The 19,748-nt window shown below is 39.5% G+C and overlaps 2 protein-coding genes across 2 annotated transcripts; both read right to left on the bottom strand.

The window, feature by feature from the left end:
* Positions 1 to 354: 354 nt before the first annotated feature.
* Positions 355 to 9,942, bottom strand: gda (guanine deaminase). The gene is made up of 14 exons (XM_022200853.2): positions 9,618 to 9,942; positions 8,750 to 8,838; positions 8,029 to 8,200; positions 7,644 to 7,731; positions 4,861 to 4,966; positions 4,582 to 4,609; positions 4,342 to 4,449; positions 4,001 to 4,108; positions 3,786 to 3,883; positions 3,408 to 3,475; positions 3,028 to 3,174; positions 2,650 to 2,768; positions 2,533 to 2,560; positions 355 to 2,441 (listed from the first exon to the last, which is right to left on the bottom strand). Exons 1-14 carry the CDS (start codon positions 9,744 to 9,746, stop codon positions 2,365 to 2,367), a joined length of 1,365 nt encoding a protein of 454 aa, XP_022056545.1. The 5' UTR covers positions 9,747 to 9,942; the 3' UTR covers positions 355 to 2,364.
* Positions 9,943 to 16,808: 6,866 nt separating this feature from the next.
* c7h9orf85 (chromosome 7 C9orf85 homolog) lies at positions 16,809 to 19,746 on the bottom strand. The gene is made up of 4 exons (XM_022200836.2): positions 19,545 to 19,746; positions 18,550 to 18,656; positions 17,824 to 17,937; positions 16,809 to 17,075 (listed from the first exon to the last, which is right to left on the bottom strand). The coding sequence occupies exons 1-4, from the start codon at positions 19,644 to 19,646 to the stop codon at positions 16,847 to 16,849; spliced, it is 552 nt and encodes a 183-aa protein (XP_022056528.2). The 5' UTR covers positions 19,647 to 19,746; the 3' UTR covers positions 16,809 to 16,846.
* Positions 19,747 to 19,748: the final 2 nt, after the last annotated feature.

The raw sequence follows: 19,748 nt of genomic DNA, 5'->3' as shown, positions 1-19,748 counted from the left end.
TCATGTTTTATTGCAGGTTCATTGAGGGTACAAATCAACACCTTTTTAGCCTACACCTCATCTACTGGTCGTCTGAACAGAGACATGTATGTATGTGAAGACCAGTGTCTCCCTTTAGAGGCTCTTCACCTCAATGCTGAATCTATAATCGTCTATTTAAAGCAGAACTTCATGTCTCTATTCTGTGATCTGAGCTGTCTGGCCCAGATGGTTAAGACTGTCCATTAAAGGAGCTGTAAACTGGAGTGTTTGCAGAATGTAAGGGTCAGAGAGCATTTAGTTCCTCCACATCTCTTCAAAACATCATGTGTTACTATCACAGATCAGATGGGAGATAAATAGCATAAAACAGGCTTGGTGGTATTCTTTATTTCAGTCTACCATGCTGCAATATATCAAATAGTACAAAGACCAAGACTTTAAAATAGACATGTCTGTTGTTAAAATATACTAATACAAATTTTCCATGTTTTCAGTACAAAAGTAAAGATGTCCTAAACATTATTCATCAAAGCAAACACACATTCAGCTACATATCCTTCATTTTCACACAATTAAAAGAGAGTTTGTAAAGGCAACATAACACACATTAGAACTGTAATTGATAGAACAAACTGATTCTCACAATAAGGGGCCAAAGTGGCTTTTCACTGAGTCAAATCAGAATGTGGAATTTGAGGGAAATCGAGCAAGTGTCAGTACTAATGAAGGTTAAAACATTTCTCATTTCATATGATACATAATGTCCTCCTGCTGAAACAGTTTGTGTTGTTTACTGCACTGAACAGCAGACTGTACTCTACAAAACTACTGCAGTCAGGAGGAGAATGCTACAGAATCATGTGTCTGTGCCATTTTTAACACTTGAACTAGGATGGAGTGTACAGTGAAAAACTGAACGATTAGAAGTCAAGTCAGTTCCAGACTTTGGGTCACATTTTCCTGCTACGCAAGCAGGAAAATGTGACCGTCAAGCCACTGCAAATAATCAGGTCAGGCACTGCAAATACACTGAACAGCTTTACATCACCAGCACCAAGTCCTACGTTTATGTTACTTAACTTTCATGTCATTATGCAATGGAAAACATGCTGTATTGAACACATTGTAAAGGCTGCCAACATCAGTGTTTGTTTCTTTTTGAGAGGCTCAAGTAAATTTTAAAAGGTCTGAGCCAGAACAAAACTTGGATAAAAACAAAAATCTGCTTGTTAATCATCAAGTGCTAATGAAATTAAAAAAATGCAAAGTTCACCACACTTAGTTCATCCTAAATTCCCTTTTTAACATCCATATTATCCTAATATTATAAATCAAAGTGGCTTTTAACTTTAAAAAGACACACGGACCAAAGTTAATTCAAGTTCAGCTGACCTCAGTCTTGTATGATGTGACCCTCACTGAGCTGCATCATCTGTCCTGTTCATTCATTTCATTTCCTATTTATTTATCTGCAGTTGTGCAACAGTGCAGTCCATGCAACCACAGGCCTTTTCAGCTGGTTAATCTTGTGCTCAGCGGCGGCTGGTGAAAAATATTCTAGGTGGGGCTGTGCCATATCAAGTCAGTTTCAGTAACCATCCCGATACAACTGAACAGAAACGGCAGGATATCAGTGCTCTGTGAAATAATCATTATTTAATGCCAATATTAATAACTTGAGGCATTTTTGCACAAGACATGCACAACATATTGCGTAACCACAATTTTGGCAATAAATTATATATACAGCTGAGCACATGAAACAGTGCATTAGTGTTGAATTGACGACTCAAGTATTATGTTAAGTGCTAAGTATATTAAGACATTAATTCTAGAACAGAAAAATACTGTATAGTAATTTGTGATAAAGCTAAATGTTACTAACTGATCAGAACTGCAACAATTAAGTGATTTTTCAATTAGCAGACAAAGAAAAATACAATCTGCAACAATTTTGATGATTTCAACATTTCAGTGAACAACTATCCAAACATTACTTAGTGCAATACATTGCTGGATGATGTGCTAAAGTCAACTTTATACAAAGAAAAATCTGGTCAAGGGAATAAATGTGTGTGTGTGTGTGTGTGTGTGTGTGTGTGTGTGTGTGTGTGTGTGTGTGTGTGTGTGTGTGTGTGTGTATACAGACAGACAGTACTCTTCTGTTGAAGATTACTTTGTATGAATATGAAACAGGCCTGGACAAAAATGAAGGTACCCTTAACTTACTATTTTGTTGTACAACCTTTTAAACCAGCCACTGCGAGTGCCCTCTACTGGCCAGCCGCCACTGCTTGTGCTACATACAGTAGATATCATCTTTCAGATACATGAGTATTTTGGGCTTTGAGGGAGGTGAAGGTATGACAAGGAGCAGACAGTTTACTCTGCATTTGGCTCTGTGAATGGCACCACCTTCTTTCCAGCTACAAACACTTCCACTATGTTCCGATCATCACCTGCCAAAGACCAATTAAGAGAAGCAAACATGAAGTGAATGTCGATTAGAGTTTGAACTGTTTAGAAAAATGAAATGAAAGTGAAACTTACCCAAGTTCAAGAACTTTTCCAAAAGAATCTGAAAGTCAAATGATGATAAATTAGTGTTAGACTATAACTGGAATTTATGTTTTTATTGGTGTCTGAATAGATCGACACACTACCAACCTTTGGTTCCTCTCTATCGATCAGGTCGATGGGTCCACCAGGAGCTGCTACATTCACCCTCAGGGCATCAAAGTCTTTGCCCACTTCAAAGTTCCCAGTTTGGTCATCCAGCGACAAGGCTACAGACAAAACCAATCATAAAAGAAGCTGTTGTGTTCCCTACTGTCCCATAAAATTGCAATCAGTCACCATTAACACTATCTCATAGCCACAGTGTGCGTACTGAATCAGGCATTTCTGCTGCAGCACTCTAACACGGAGAGTGAATAAAGACACTCTGGCTGCTGGTGGAGAATATGACTGCAAATGGACTAAACATTTTGGATGTTTTCAATGTAATGCAGCTGTTTCTGAGTGACAGCTGGTTTTGTGTCTCACCTTGGCTGCCTCCCAGTGTGGCCAGTCTGAACACCTCCTCAAAGGTGAGTGTTTTGTGTGTCGGGTCCTGGATGGTCAAGACTTTGGATGCATCTAAAGTTCTCCTCACAGCATCAAGCATCGAGGAAGAATAGCCTCCCGCCACGTCTGGAGCAGCACCACAAACACAGACAGACAGGCTCAGATGAAAACAGTACAGACACAAACATGAGCATTCACAAACAGAAATTGTTGAGCTGAAAAACAGGCATTTCAAATGTTCACATTTTTGAGGACTGAAATTTGGAATTGCTTCTGATTTGCAGTAATCACCTGGTCATGAGCTAAAATGACTAACTTAGTGGCAGCTAGCTTCTGTAAGGGCAAAAAGGGCAACACACCTGTTCCCAGCCCAAGTTTCACATTGTGTTTCAGGACGTTGCGGACGTTTAACACTCCACTGCACAGCCTGGACAGACAGAGAGAAAGATGATGAACATGACTGTACAGTTTATTATTATATAATTCAGGGAATTCAGGACTGTTTACAGTATTCTGTTGGCGTTTCTCGTAAATTCAAATACCTTTATACTGATATACTGATAATGAAATTGAAATTACATTTCATGGATCCATAAAGTGTCACATGTTGCTTATCGTTATGATCAATCATTTACAATTATTTATCATACTGTTGTGTTCTGATCTTATGATCTGCATAATATAAACCTAAATGGCCTTTGATCACATATATTTCTAAGAAACTGTCAGAGACTTACGAAAAGTTGGAGCTGGGACAGTGGGACAAGGAGGCTCCTGTCTCTCTGAACACAGCCAGCTCCTTATCACTGAGGTGGCAGCCATGGGCCATCACTGTCTGTGAACCATCCCCATCATGAACAATATCAGTTGTTGACAACATTTATATTGGTTTCCATATTTTTATACATAAATGTGTGCTTTTGTGAAGGCAGGGATGTGATTTTCCACTCACCTTGTCAGTGAGAAGGTTATATTTGTGATAGACATCTGTGTAAGACTCCGATTCTGGAAACAGCTCCTTAACAAGCTGGATCTCCTCCTTGTTTTCACTGATATGGCTCTAGAAACAAAAGACACAAACGTCAGAGATTAGCTTGGTAATTTAAGAGAATCTTTGACAGAAGCTGTAGCTTTTAGGCAGTCCTGGATAATTAATGACAAAAGCTGTCCCTCAATATTTTCATGCGTGTTTTTTTTTTTTCACAGTTAAAAAATCTCACAGGTCCAACATTAATTTGTCTCTGTGGAAAAAGTCACCTGTGGTGCATGATTTGGTTGCCACGGTGAACTCACCTGAATGTGCAGGTTGTTATTCTTAGCAATTTCCCCCAGCTGTTCTAGCAGTTCTCTTGAGCAGGACGGAGCGAAACGGGGAGTCACCACCGGCTTCGCAAGAGGGTACTAAAACACAAAGAAACAGTAGACACAGGGAGAAAGAGACAATTAAAAAACCTTAACAGCAACAGCACAGAGGCATTAACTATTCTGTTGCATAAGTTTAATGTTCTGTTTGTTGTATTATTAGAGTCTTACCTTCTTGTTTAAGAACTCTTTAATGAACCTTGAGGGAAAAAAACAGCAATTCTTAATTCATTTAGGACTTGAAGCATTACACAGCTTACTAATCTATTTGTAATGTTAAAAGTGTTAAAAGGGCACAATTATGCATTTTGCTCTATTTGATGCTGTTTGAAATACTGTGGTTTTTAATGTTGTTTTACTGTATCACTGTATAGCTACAGTCTGCACATGCATTAACACGTCTCAACACACTAGATCTGAAATAAGCTGTCTTAACCAGCTGATACCCACCGGCAGGTTTCATCATGGGACTCCTGAATGCTCTCTCTGTAATGTTCTACAGAATCGTTCCTGTCCATACACACCTTACCCACCAAGGCACGCTGTCCAAAGTCATCTGCATAAAAGAAAGAAAGAAAACGGACGACTGAGTATGAAAATTAACATCAAAGTTGGAGCTATAAGCAGAATTTGGAACAGGAATTATGACATTTTCTAGCTAGCATTAAATAAGACACCTGTTTTACTGTTTTGTGAAAATGTCCCAGTGGAACATTTCTGTTGTTGGCATGAATCCACAGCAAAGACGTGAAAGAAATAGTGATTCACTGCAACACAACCACCGTGGATTCTTTCCCCACCATCATTATTTACAGCACAATTTTTCATTCATGGACATGAGAGTGTTTAACATCCACCACTTGGGTGATTTGACTTAGTTTAGCTAATTATCCTCAGGACTGGATAGACATGACCAGTCTGTGTTTTTTTTTTTTACCATCATGCTGGCATTTATCTTTGCCTGTTAGGTTGGCTAAAAATACACTTTTATCATCCTCATTATCAGTCTGGTTAGAGGTGTAGTAGACCTGTTCACAGGAGACGTTTCGGTTTGTCATAGGAGGAAATGATCAGGTGTACTTGATAACAAACAGCCCCAACTGCAATCCATCAAGGTGAACTTGTTCATTGGTGCTGCTACTAAATAAGTCGACTCATTTCACAGTTTAACATGCATAAATGCGCACAGCTCCCTCTATTTGGAGATGCTCATATGCATCTTGCTGTTTTTTGAGGCTGCAGGTATTTAATGAACTCATAAGAAAGACTTCTACAAACAGCTGGAAGCAACGAGTAAACTGTCAACTCCTGCTAATGTGTTGTGGAAAAGCTGAATATTATGAATGTAAGCTGCACGGATGTGTTTCTCTACTGATATACTTCACAGAACTGAGCACTTGCTGACTAAATTTGTTTCCTGTCGTGATAACACAGTGTCTGCTGTGAAAAAGGTCAGCTGGCTAAAATAACTAAAACCCACTATGAGGTGACATGCTAATCTTTAGATTTGTTTATTTGCGCTACCAGTCAAAAGTTTGGCCACACCTTCTCATTCAATGCTTTTTTTTAGATTAATTTCTACATTGTAGATTAGTACTGAAGATTAAAACTTTTTTTTTTTGTTTTCAAGGTAATTCTATATATTCTTTTAGAGTTTTGATGTCTTCAGTATTAATGCAAAATGTATAAAATAATTTAAAAAAAAAACACTGAATGAGAAAGCGTGTCCAAACATTTGACAGGCAGTCTATAAGCCCTTTTCAGGACTGAACACGTCTGCCTCAGGGTTTCAGTAAAAGTTAAGCCACCTAGTACTTGTCACATACACTTGTCTGTCACATCAAAAGCCTGAACACTAACCTGTCATGTAACCAGACAGACAAGCAAAACAACCACAAGTTTAGCGTGATTTAGGAAAGAATTTTTTACTCAACGCATGAGCTGTTGCACATGAAGTTCTAGTTTAGAAGTTACAGGTAAATCACTTGTTACCAGTCAGTCATTCTCAGGTTGAGTCCTGAGCTTGATCTGGCTATCAGGATTATTTTATTTTACCGTTTGTAAAGCAGCTATTAGATTATCATCACACATGAAATTTTCAGTGATTAGGGAACTATAAAAATTGGCTGCTGTTTGATAAATTTTCTGTTTGTTTCGATTTAGTCTTGTGTTTTTATTGTATTACAAAATTATTATACACGATTTAATGTTATGTCAAAACTCATGACTGACAAACATCGTGTCCATAAAGTGACTCTATCCATCAATTGTGGTGTCAATTAACCTGCGAGGAAGACAAAATGACAGAAAGCTGTCACTTTAAGACTGATAAGGCCTGGAATGTTACGTATCCCGTGTTTGAAAAGGGTTTTATTGAAAAGTTGACCGTACCAATGGCGTGTGGTTGGGAGAGGGTGTGTGTGTGTTTATGTCAGATTCCCCTCAAACCTTGCCTTGAACTTTGGACCTAACAAGATTCTTACCTGAATAAATATAGCACTTTGGATTTTGCATATATTGCCTATACATCTTTATGCATCTAAGTTAACTGATCAATTCATCATACATATGTGAAGAAAGGAAGCATGAATTTTAAATATATGTGATGGAAATACTCAAACACGAATGTGCACGCACGCACACAGGCATACACAGACGTGCTTGAGTTAAACAGTTTCTCTTTCAAAAAGGATTGTCTGCTCAGAACAGGACAAAGTGCAATGATTTGGTTACACAAAAATGACTGTGTGAAGCCGTCCAAGCCAGTTTAATATGGTGCTCTCATCAAACATTTAAGTGACTGAGTGTTCAGTGTTGTGTACTATGACACCAAGATAATAGCGACAAGGCATAAAGGTGAAGGCCAATTATGTTTTACAGAGTTAAGAAAAGAGCTGAGTGGATGTATAACGTGTGAAAGTAAACGTAAATGACTAGCATCTTCTTCAGTTTTTTTTTTTATTTGAGTAACCGTCTCTGCATTTGTCATTGGAAGCACAGCCTTCAGTCGTTTCTACAAAGACCTGCTGCTCTGGTGATTATTACAAATTGCAGGCTGGATTTTACAACTACAACTAACATTAAGAAGCACATAAGATTATCAGCATTTGACTTTATCTCACAAAATGACACACTTCAGCTTCTAATCTCACGTAGAAAACACTGTAGAGTGCCAGTGTTTAACCATAAAGCTTCAGGTCAAACTGTGTGTGTTTGAGTGCAGGACATCTTACTTGCAATCTGGCCCAACAACAGGGTGGCATCTGTATGTATGCTAGCAAAGTAACATGCAGTGGTTGTTCCGTTTGTCAGCGTCCTTCTCTGTAAAGCACATGGAGTCATATTACAGATTAAGATGACACTCAAACATACCTTCACTTTCCTAGACATTAATCATCTGATCTGTTCACATGCTTCTCAAATTATAGGATGTGTCACAATAGAGAGTTGTGCAAATTATGATGCCATTTACAACATCATAAACATTGTTACTGCTGTACTCAGAGTGCTTTCAGTTTTGGTTCGCTGCCTGCTGTGTCTCACTCACAAACTCACAAAGATCCAAAGCAACTGAGCACATTCTGACTGCCGCTTGTTTCGTGATGCGGGCAAACTCACCACTACGTGAGTGTAGACTCTGCGTGCAAACTCCAAGTCCTTGAAGCGTGACTCCACAGGAAAGGTGTAGGTATTGAGCCACTGCAGCAAAGGAAGGTCCAGCGCTGTGCCGGCGTAGCTGTACTGGCATGCATGGATGTGGGTATCTACCAGTCCTGGCATTAGGAACTCACTGCAGTGCAGCAAGTCATAAAAGTTGTTTACACGTATGTTCATTCAAAAAACAGTGCTGGGCTGTTTCTGTAACGCATAGCTAAGTTGATAAAGCTGGGTGTTTGGGACACTGTGAACACATTGCTTACACTTGTTCAAAAGGGTTGGAAGGTTTTCCACAAGGCAGGCAGGATTTTATGGTAGGTTAATATTATTTGATTAAAAACAGGACTGAGACAGGAATTAACCTGCCAAATTGGTGATTTTAAATATTGAAATCACTAAGAGAGCTAATTACAGCCATATGTTGGGTGAATTGAATAGCTCAACACAAGCATTTTGGTGAAATCAACCCAGCACACTCTGGCCCATAGCTACCGTGGTGTCATAAGGTTGAGTAACTTTTTTAACCCAGCCACAAAAAAAAACAAAAACAAAAAACAATTCCATCTAATGAAATGACACACCAGTGTTACTCTCTGACTTGCTGAAGTCATTCCGTGTCGAGTCCTGTAACCACTATCAAACAGTTTCACATATTCAGTAGTTTATTTCATATTCCACTTACTGTTCTGTGAGTTGTATGACTTGAGATGGGCTGAATTCAAAGACCTGGGACAGTGCTTCTAACTTCTTGCCTTCACCAATGAAGGAAATCTGACGGTAAAATGGAAATCAGCTTAGAGTTATTGAAATAAAATGTGATTACAATAAAGTGTTTTGCATATATCATAAAGTAAGCATATATATGTTAACTGTATGAGGCTGTTTTTTGTCCTCTGGTCTACAGATTTGAGAAGACAAAAGACAGGAAACAGAAAAACGAGAAAACTACAGTATATTATTATGATTTAACTTATGTATCCATCAACAAGACAAAGATGTCCCATGTCAGATTCTGTGTGCAGCACCACTGATGGGTTCATGATGCTGCTGATGGAAACTTCTTGCCACAACCCACTTCATTTATAACCACCTTGATTTCCACAAAGTCATTTTCCTTAATGTTATACAGTATTTTGAAATTCTACTTTTCTGGGGTTGGTTTAACGATGTTCTATGAATTTCAATCTCACTAATTGTGAAACTACTTAAGGAGGCCACTTGAGAATGTAATTAAGGTTTTGTGTCTAAGGACCTGTATGGGCCAAACTGTGTAAGTTGCTAAGCAACAGTTCACCGTAGGACACAATTAAGGTATTATATAACAGATTCATGCCTTATCCTTCGGAAAGCGTGCGTCTTTAACTCTGAAGTAAGGTTGGCACATTTTGTCTTGATGCGCAAAACCCAGACAGAGATACTCCGCTGGACATTCATTACATACAAATTACAGGCAAATGTATACACCAAAGGATGGATAAATAAAGATTTTTTTCTTAATATCTGAACATGAAACTAAAACATGTTTGTGATATGTTAAGAGTCTGACCAACCTTTCCGTGTGTGTCCACTCCCAGGAGCGCATCTTCCAGGACCTGCAGCGCCGTTTGCTCGGTCGAGTGGACTAAAGTTCCCCTGTAGACGTACGCAGTTGCGACGCTGGCATTGTCAGGGTTTGCCATATCTTCAGCAGATCTGTCCTAATCGAGCAGTGAGATACTTGCAGCAGCAGCAGCAGCAGCAGGAGCGCACCGGAGTTTTGTCCACAGGGAGCTCCAAACACCACCTACCAGAACGCATGACTCCACCTGACCGCAGGCCAATGAGAGGAAAGGGTGTGTGGGGTTTTATTGTCGAAACGTTGTGACTATAGAATCAACTCAGGAGTGTATCTCTGTCAGCTGTATGAGGCATTTCCAGTCTGGCTCGCTTTGCACGTTTTGTTTCGAGACGGGCCTGCGCAATGAGCTGTACTTCCAGATAATCAGTCACTTTAGTGCTGCACCTTCAGTCATCTTTTTCCTGGAAAATAACATTAGAATCAGAAGACTGCACTTGGATGACAAATTCTCTTGCACGAATTTATGCAATGGTTGATGCTACGGGTACGGACTCGTACCCGTAGCATCTGTACTAGAGGTACGGACCCGCTAAGGTCACTGAAGAGCTGGCGCCAGCTAACTACTATTTGCTGCACATTACAGGCAGTTTATATGAATGACTTTGACGGCGAACATTGTATAATTTAACCAAAAATACACCGTCTCCTCTCACACTTTAGACATTGCAGTTTTTACGCTTTTAGACGCCGTGTCTAAATTGTTTGAAGTCCAGTTCCTATTAATTAGTTTACCGCGTTCAGTGGTGAAGCGGCTGACGAACTCCATTGCAAATGTTCCCATTTAATTTCGGACGCTAATTTACAAGATAAAGTTAAGGATGTCGAATATGAAACAAACACTCGTGAATGCTGAGGAGCAGCTCTTTAATTCGGCATGAATTAAAAAAAAACACAAACTCGATTTACTGTGATATTGTGAGATTTGTTTGTGGTGATGTAAATTAGCCATTCAACAGAGTCCGCTAAAATTAAAGTGACTGACGTGCAGTGTCTGTGTTGACAGACGTAGAAAATACGTCAGGGTTTTGTTTAGGTTGTTAATATGTAATAGTCTGTCGCTACTTTTGAAGGTAAAAAAATACTTGTAGTTTGCTGGCTGTTAGTTCTGCCATTTGTTTTGTTTGCTGTTTGTGCTTTATTAGAACAGGGTCACGTGAATAAAAAGTTTTGCTATTTTTAATAGTAGTGCTGATTTCAACCCCCAAATCGCTGTCCGTGAAAAAGTCTGATAATGATATTCATAAGACATTATGCATGATAGAAAAGAGAACAGCAGATGACTGACATGACAGGCTCGGCACGCAGATTCACCTCGAATCACGGAAGCGCCTTCATCACTGGGATTACCAAACCGGCTCATTAATATTTATGTACGTCGGATTACCAGCCAATCACAAAGCGCGTTCATCAGCCGGCTCATTAATATTCATGTATCCGTAGGCCACAGGCTACGGGTACGGGTCCGTATCTGTAGACGCTACCTTATGCAATGATAAACATTCATCTATCTGTTATCTATACACCGCTTCATCCTTATTAGGGTGGAGGGGGGCTGGAGGTTATCCCGGCTAGGGCGAAGGCAGGAAACTCTCTGGACAGGTTACCAGTCTATTATAGGGCTACATATGAAGAAAAACAAGCAAAGTAACATTCACACCTGTGGACAATGTAGAATCATCAATTAACTTTAACCTGTTTTTTAGACTATGGGATGAAGATGGAGTGCCAAGAGAAAATCCACGCATGCACAGGGAGAACATGAATACTCCAAGCATAAGGATCTCAGGCCCAGACTGGGATGCGAACCGGGGATCTTCTGGCTGGAAGGTGACACCACAGTGCAACCCAGTGACAAACATGATAAAATAAAATCCACAGATTCCACATCACTTTACTTGCGAGAGTTTTATGGATTACCAAAGATATCTGAATCAAACAAAGTTGCTTTGGAGTCTTTGGATTCAAAAACTCCATTTCAATATTTAATCCCTGACCAGAAACAGTCTGTCAGCTCAAAAACGAAATGATTTTCTTAACATTTTAGTCAATAAAATGGACTTGACTTTTATAAATATGTACTTGTGAGAAGCAAATTGCACAGGAGCCCCTTACATTATCAGACAACCTGCGATTGGTAAAGAAAGCGAAAATATTACAGCTTGGAAATGCACAGACATGAAACAGAGACGGGTGTGAACTTTACATCTCATGACCCTCAGAAAACATATCACTTCTATAAGTTCAGGGTTCGGCAGACTCATGAGTTCTATAATCTGCATTAAATTATTGCAGTTGCATTTTTACGCTTCAACAAAGTGCACTTCAGGGCACAGATGGAACAATCTAAATATAGATACTCTGAAAAAGAGCATTCTGTACATTTCCTCCTGTAAGACTGACAGTAGTAGGTCTGTGTCCATTCACATAAGGGTGTGGCCAAAACTGTATGAGATTAATCCTTAGTGGGTGACATGTTCCTCTTATTTGTTTGAGTTCACCCTGTTTAGTAAATTAAATAATCAAACACCAGGCTATCGTAGTGTTTGAGACGTTCCTTCACATAAAACATGTTTTGATAGCAGCTACTAAATTAGAGATGTAACAATGAAGTGGTTTCTGCTAATTACAGGACTCTGATGGGGCATGTAAAAGAGGAAAATATCCAGGTAATGTGTTAGTAATCACAAGGAGAATATTTTGCAAACTGAAAGGTTAAATATTTGTATTTGGTTCATGTATAACCATTTAAGGTAACAATGGAAGAGAATTTTAGAGTAATATCATGGCATTAGTGTAGTGACTATAGCTTTAGTATCTTCATTAACTCAAATTTCTTTCCCTTTATATTCCAACCATTTGTTGCATGTGTAGTTTCTATGTGCCAATCAGCTAGCCAATAACAAAAAAACAAACAAACCCATTTTTCTCACTAATATTTACGGGGTTCATATTTTTTCCTTATACCCAATAAAATCTTAACAAGCCAGATATGCAATATTTAATTTAGCAATATATGGCTGCATATGGAAAGTTTGCACATCAGCAAGGTGTGGTGCTTTCAGTGTACCACAAAATTGCAGAACATCAAAAGAAGCAATCCTCATGAAGGTAGAATTCATTGCAACCATGTTGTATTTACTAAGACAGTTAAGTCCTCAACTGACAACTGAGTGGAAGTTAATTGTTTATATAAAATGTTTTTTAACACAGAAAACATAACCAGCTGGGTTTTGTTTTAGTCAGTCAATTGCATCTAATGAAATTGGTGACATGAATAAAGTTCCTCATCCAGCTCCCGCTATCCAGCATTGCAGTCAAAAGTTCTTTGTCTTCTAGATCAGTGTCTTCTTGCTTAATGTTGTGCTAGGCCTGCCAACCCTTCTGACAGTATCAGGTTTCCATAACAGTACTTGATCAGCTGCTTCATTGTTTCACCACATGTCCAGCCAGGGCTAGTCTACGTTACCTAATGATGGTTGACAAGCGTGGATGTGAGTCATATAGCGACTTGTTGGTGAGGTGCGATTTCCAGGATATGCTTTGTACCATCCGTAGCATTCTGGTATGCGTCTCATCAATTCTTCTTGAGATTGTCTGTGATAGTGACCTAGAGTCAGATCCACAGAGCAAGATGGTTTCCACTGACGCCTTGAATACTCTCATTTTGATTGTCCTTTTAACTGGAGATACACGTATTTTTAACAGAGTTTAAAGCTCCCCAAGCTTCATCAGTTTTTGTTTCTATATCATGTGTTGTGTTGGCGTAGCCTCCAAGATTTAGGAAATCATAAATTTCTTCGAATTCTGACCAATCTCATGCATGCAGCGTCCATTCAGATGTTGGGTTAAGATGCATGAACTTCATCTTTCCAGCATTCGGGAAGAGTCTAATCTGTTTTGTTTCTCGCTCTACCCGAGGCAGAAAGTCTTCTGCTTCACTGAGAGTGTTTTCTAGGAGGGCGATGTCATCTGCGAATGCAAGTTCTGAGAGGACTTCTTCAGGGTATCTTCTACTTTGACGACGCTTTAGGGTCAGGCCATCGGAGGGTAAGATTGCGTTCCTCAGTGCATAGTCTAAGCTGATGATGAAGAGGAAAGGTGCTAGAGGGTCTCCTTGAGGTACTCCAGGGTTTATGGAGATCTGTGTTGCACTCAGGAGTCTTGACTACCGCAGAAGTGTTAAAATACATCATTTTTATTGCTTCAACAATAGGAGGAGGGATTCCATTTACCACTACAATTTGGAACATTTTGTTTCTGTCATGTCTTGTCTTAAGTCTGCTGTACTCCAGGAAGAAAAATGACAAAGTTTTGTCTCAGCAAAGTTCAATAAACCTTGGTGTTGAAAGAGGCTGTGCAGTCAACGTCAGGTAAGAATGTTTAGCTTTCAGTCACGAGTGTGTAAGCAGAACAAAGCCATAAGAAGACATGTGGCACAGAATAAAAAGGGGATCCTATGAGCTAATGATCAATCCACGCATTTTCCACAATGACACTTGAGGAAGAAGTATTGCGTCATTCTTTCTAAATTTATCAACCCCACATGATGAATCACAATGCACGTCCTCTTGAGGTGACATCAGTGTGCATGCAAGGCAACATTTCTATGTAACTTCAGGTTACAGTGACGGGAAATTCAAGAACAAGTCGAAAAGGCAAGTTATTCTCATTCGAAGAAGATCATGTTCTCTTGAAAAGATGCGCCACAAGGTTTCCAATTATCAAACACCACACAGAAATATCTCATAGCTGTACAACAAACATGATAAGAAAAGTGTATTTGTATAGGTTACATTTGGTGTGCAGCACTTTTTGTGAAATTTGAAACAAAATAAGTTGTCAATTGAAATGATTTTAACAGATGATGACATGTTGAAAGGCTACAGCAGTTACGGCTGACTTAACATCAAAATTTACAAAATGTATTATGCAGGTGTTTAGAATAACCTCCTTTATACATGTGTTAATTGGATATTTATGAATAAGTTAGCTTTAATATGTTTCTGAAGTTTGTGTAGTTGAAAGCAATTCAATGTTTTTTCAAACTTATGTGTTTTTGTTGTAGAGGGTTTATGGAAAAGCCCAAGTTAGTGATGTTCTGAAGTGTTTAGTATTCCAACACATATTAAATATCTGAAAACTTCATTAGGCACAACATAAATGCTTAGAGTTGTTGCTGCTTAGTCACAAAATGTCTGTTTTTTCTTAAAATGCTGAATTCTATTTCTAATACTTTGTAACATAAATGAACAAAATATTAGAGACATTGCATCTTTGTACAGCTGCTGTATTAGACTCAGCTTAGGATACATATACCTGGTAAACTGGAAACTGAGCATGAATCTAAAATAGAAGAGTGTATGACAGGCTAAATATATACACTGACTTTATGAGGTACACCTGTTCAGTTACTTGTTAACACAAATAGCTAATCAGACAATCACTCAATGCATTTAGGCATGTAGACGTGGTCAAGAAAACTTGCTGAAGTTCAAATGGAGTATCAGCATGGAAAAAAAGGGGGATTTAAGTGACTTCGAACGTGACATGGGTGTTGGTGTCAGACGGGCTGGTCTGAGTATCTCAAAATCTGAAGATCTTTTGGCATTTTTACACACAAGCATCTCTAGGATTTATAGAGAATGGTCCGAAAAAAGAGAAAACATCCAATGAGTGGCAGCTGTGTGGACAACACCTTGTTAATATGAGAGGTCAGAGGAGAATGGGCAGACTGATTGGAGATGACAGAAAGGCAACATTAACTCAAATAACCACTCGTTACAACCAAGGAATGCAGAATACTATCTCTGAACGCACAACACGTCCAACCTTGAAGAAGATGCAGCAGCAGAAGACCACACCGGGTGCCACTTCCTGTCAACTAAGAACAGGAAACTGAGTCTACAATTCACACAGGCTCAACAAAATTGGACAATAGAAGATCGGAAAAATGTTACCTGGTCTGATGAGTCTCCGTTTCAGCTGCGACATTCAGATGGTCAGAATTTAGCATAAACAACATGAAAGCAGGGATCCATCCCGCCTCGTATCAACGGTTCAGGCTGCTGGTGGTGCTGTAATGGTGTAGAGGATATTTTCTTGCCACACTTTGGGACTCTTAGTACCAAATGAGCATCGCATCAACACCACAGCCTACCTGAGTATTGTTTCTAACCATGTCCATCCCTTTGTGACCACAGTGGACATCTTGTGGTGCCTACTCCCAGTATGATAATGTACCATGTCACAGAGCTCAAATCATCTCAACCTGGTATGCTGAACATGAGAGTTCACTGTACTCCAATGGCCTCCACAGTCACCAGATCTCATTTCATAAAAGCACCTTTGGGATGTGGTGTAACGGGAGATTTGCATCATTGATCTGCATCCATCCATCTATCCCATTATCCATACACCGCTTAATCTTCATCGTGAGGGAACTGGAGTCCATCCCAGATGACTCAAGGCGAAGGCAGAGGACACCCTGGACAGGGCACCAATCTATCACAGGGCTACATATGCAGACAATCACAGTTGCATTCACACCTATGGACAATTTAGAATTACCAGTTAACCTCAGCATATTTTTGGACTGTGGGAGGAAGCCGGAGTACCCGGAGAAAACCCCCACATGGACAGGGGGAACATGCAAACTCCATGCAGAAAGATCCCAGGAAGGCTGGGATGCAAACTGGGTTCTTCCAGCTGCAAAGCGAAAGTGCTAACCACCAATCCACTGTGCAGCCCCTATCATAGATGTGTAGCCGACAAATCTGCAGCACCTGTGTGATGCTATCATGTCAATACGGACCGAAATCTCTGAGGACTGTTTCCAACACCTTGTTGAAAGTATACCATGACTACTTTCTGAGGGCAAAAGTGGGTCCAATCTTTTCCTAGCAAGGTGTACCTAATAAAGTGGCCAGTGAGCGTAAATCATTCATGTATGGAAATGTTTGTAAATTTAAAGTACTTAAGGTTCTTTAGGTAAACAACGTCCACTCAATTTTCCTGATGTTGACATTAATTGTTCTTTCAGGTTCCACCTCAAACCAGCATTATATAATTTACATTTGAAAGTCGTCACATAGCAGCTCTCATAATAAACTTTGACAAGAAAACATATTTTGTACACATTTTAATAAAAAACTCTCACTATCTTTAATCTTTAACATTAACTAGGGACACATCTGGGAGCTCAGCAGGTTTGCTCTGAGACTTCTGTGGTCCTGAGTCACTGTCAAAGTCTTCATCTTCCTCATCGTCAAGGTCACCAAAATCATCATCACTGTCCAAGTCATCCGCGTCTTTCTTTCTTCGTCTACAAACTCTCTTGCTCATCTCTTGTTCATCTTCTTCCTGCTCCTTTTTGTCCAGATGTGAGTTTACCCTACACAGTGAGGAAAAAAAATGTTTATAGCTGCTTTTGTTTTACTTGTTCTTTTACAACAGCAAAGAAAATTAATCCGTGAGTATTGCTTTGAATGCAGAAATAAATAAATAGAATGACACTTTGGAATACAGTGACTCTAAAAATGTGGAACGCAAAAAAATTGTAAGGGCCACAAATTAAATAGGTAGTGTCTACAGATACGGACCTGTACCCGTAGCCTGTGGGCTACGGATACGGCACTTTCCATTTGCCAGACAGATACGGACCCGTACGTGAGTCTCGCGAGTCAAGAAGCTGCTAACCACTGCAAACTGTTGAAAGGTAAGCAAAGGTTAAGGTTAGGGTTAGTGTTAGGGTTAGGTTTAGGGTCTGTACCTGTAGTACCGATGCTACGGGTCCGTACCGCTAGCGTCTACCGGGAGTCACGTGTCCAGATCTCGCGTATCTGATTGGCAAATGGCAAGTGCCGTATCCGTAGTCCACAGACTACGGGTATGGGTCCGTATCTCTAGCAACAACCAATTAAATATGTTCAGACTGAAGCAAAAATGCAGTCAATGAGTATCAGTGGTAATGTAAATTGTTATCCACTAGGTGGCAGACTTGTATTTGCTTGTTTGTGATGAAAAATGGACAGATTATCCTCATAAAAAGAATTAGGAAGTTATGGTGCAATAAAATTGGGTACATTAAAGGTAGACAGATTTAAAGAGTAAGCAGAATTTAAGATGACTTCTACACTTACGGAACAACAATGTCCTCTTTCTTGCCACACTTGCAGCAGATGTCAAGCTGAAGAGAACAGGGCTTACAAATGATGTGATAAGCATCTTTCACTGTCTTTTGAGAGCATTTGACACTGTAAAAAGAAAACATGTACACACAAATGTCATCAGTTTTCCCAGTGAAATCAATCACAACACTTTCCTGCACATACACAACACACCTGCAAAGACTGTACAAGTCTCACTATTGTATCTCTGAACTCAACTGATACAGTTGAGTTTTTTCATACTAGCAGCCGATAATTCTCAGTGCTAGTTGACCTGTGGATCCTCCCAGAGCTTTATGCTGTTGGCCGGTTCTGCATTTAGCTGGTGAGTTAGTTTGGCGAATAAATCTTATCTCATCTAAACAGCCTTGACTGAATATTCAGTAAATTCTTTTGATCAAAGTCTACCTCTCTGTGCGTCAAAGTAATGATGAGGGGAAAAGAAGCAGCTCTTAGCTGGTGTGAGCCTTTAACTTCCAAGGGTTCATCAATGAATACACTGATTAGCTAACAATAAACAATGTCCAAGTTCACTCTCTTGCTTTGTCAATTATTTGTTGATCACTTCTGTAATAATTACTAACTTCATTTACTGTAACAGTTCAGACTATCTAGGAGGTGTAAAGTCATGAGCAGCTGCAGCTGTTAAGATATATTTCTGTATTGAAATAAATGTCTTCAGGACTTAAGTGTTCTTACCATTTTTTGGGTTGTGTCAGCGGCTTGTATTTGTTGTACTTGACTTTCCACTCAAGAACATCCTTACAATGTTGACAAAGCCCATCGTGGATCTTTGCATTTGCTCTCTAGAATTAAGATCACATAAGCAGAGACACAGTAGAAATGTTATAGCAATATTGTCGTAACATGGCCTCAGCCTATCAAAAGCTTGTAATGTGGGACATAGCAGTGTACTGTTTGAGGGCTATGGGTTGCAGGGTGAGGCCTACGCTGATCAATTTTGTTCTGGTGCATTCTATACATGCTTAATAAATGGAGATCTAGAGAATCTGGAGGCTGGATTAATGCCTTGGGTTCTCTGACATGTTTCTCGAGAGGTTCCCAAGGAGTTTCTGTGGTGCTGTGAGGGGCATTGTCCTTGGTGGTATATGTCAAAGTTACATACATATAAGTCAGGACCCGAGGATTCCTCGTGATATTCCAATCATTGTTTTCTGTGGCTTGCTTTGGTGTCTTGGTGAAGCACAAGTACCAAGAGAAGTGTCGTATCATCATCTTTGAATTATCATCTTTAAGCACTGCTGAGTGATAGTTTAGTTTGGGTTAATGACTTAATGTATGGAGCTGTTGCAGTTATTAGATGAAGCTGTAAATATTTGACCAAATTCACACCAGATTATCAGTGTTGAAGGTCTGTTGTATAGACTCTGTTATACAGATACACATGCACAACTCAGAAAAAATGTAAATGTTATTGCGAGGGAACGCAAGGTCTTAAAAAGTTCCCCCTCATGACCCTTTCAGGACTCCGTAGTCATTTTTTAACTATATTTTCATACACTATTTTAACAGCGTTACAGCATTACTGTTCAACCTTACCCGTCAACCATATTATTCTCTCCACATACTAACAAATATTAACTTTATAACATGTAATATACCTTTAATTAAGACTTTTTAAAGACCCTAAGCCGAGCTCTGCACAGCTACACAGTACACTAAAATTCACACACCTTCACTTGTACTGTCGCTCCGTACTTGTCGTTTTTGTAGGCTGTCGTGTTTTGATGCTTCTGGCGTCGCGATCGAGAAACATTACCTTTCTGAGAACTCATCTTATTTAGACGTTTTAGCTACACACGTTATGCGAGTATAGAAATACAAGAACCATGCCAGCCACACCAGTAACCCGGAAAAAGTACTACGTGCGCATAATG

Source organism: Acanthochromis polyacanthus, chromosome 7, assembly GCF_021347895.1.
Source record: "Acanthochromis polyacanthus isolate Apoly-LR-REF ecotype Palm Island chromosome 7, KAUST_Apoly_ChrSc, whole genome shotgun sequence".
Lineage (NCBI taxonomy): Eukaryota > Metazoa > Chordata > Actinopteri > Pomacentridae > Acanthochromis > Acanthochromis polyacanthus.
The sequence above is the reverse complement of the archived record's forward strand: the minus strand, read 5'-3'. Positions and strand labels throughout refer to the sequence as shown.

What these genes read in the sequence shown, in the direction of transcription:
- gda (XM_022200853.2), bottom strand. Translation starts at nt 9,746, where the DNA reads ATGGCAAACCCTGACAATGCCAGCGTCGCAACTGCGTACGTCTACAGG. An exon ending in TCCCATGATGAAACCTGCCG is followed by an intron (nt 4,610 to 4,860) that starts GTGGGTATCAGC and finishes TTTTCCCTCAAG; the next exon opens with GTTCATTAAAGAGTTCTTAA. An exon ending in ATAACCTTCTCACTGACAAG is followed by an intron (nt 3,884 to 4,000) that starts GTGAGTGGAAAA and finishes GATGGTTCACAG; the next exon opens with ACAGTGATGGCCCATGGCTG.
- c7h9orf85 (XM_022200836.2), bottom strand. Translation starts at nt 19,646, where the DNA reads ATGAGTTCTCAGAAAGGTAATGTTTCTCGATCGCGACGCCAGAAGCAT. An exon ending in CTGACACAACCCAAAAAATG is followed by an intron (nt 17,938 to 18,549) that starts GTAAGAACACTT and finishes TTCTTTTTACAG; the next exon opens with TGTCAAATGCTCTCAAAAGA. An exon ending in AAAGAGGACATTGTTGTTCC is followed by an intron (nt 17,076 to 17,823) that starts GTAAGTGTAGAA and finishes CTCACTGTGTAG; the next exon opens with GGTAAACTCACATCTGGACA.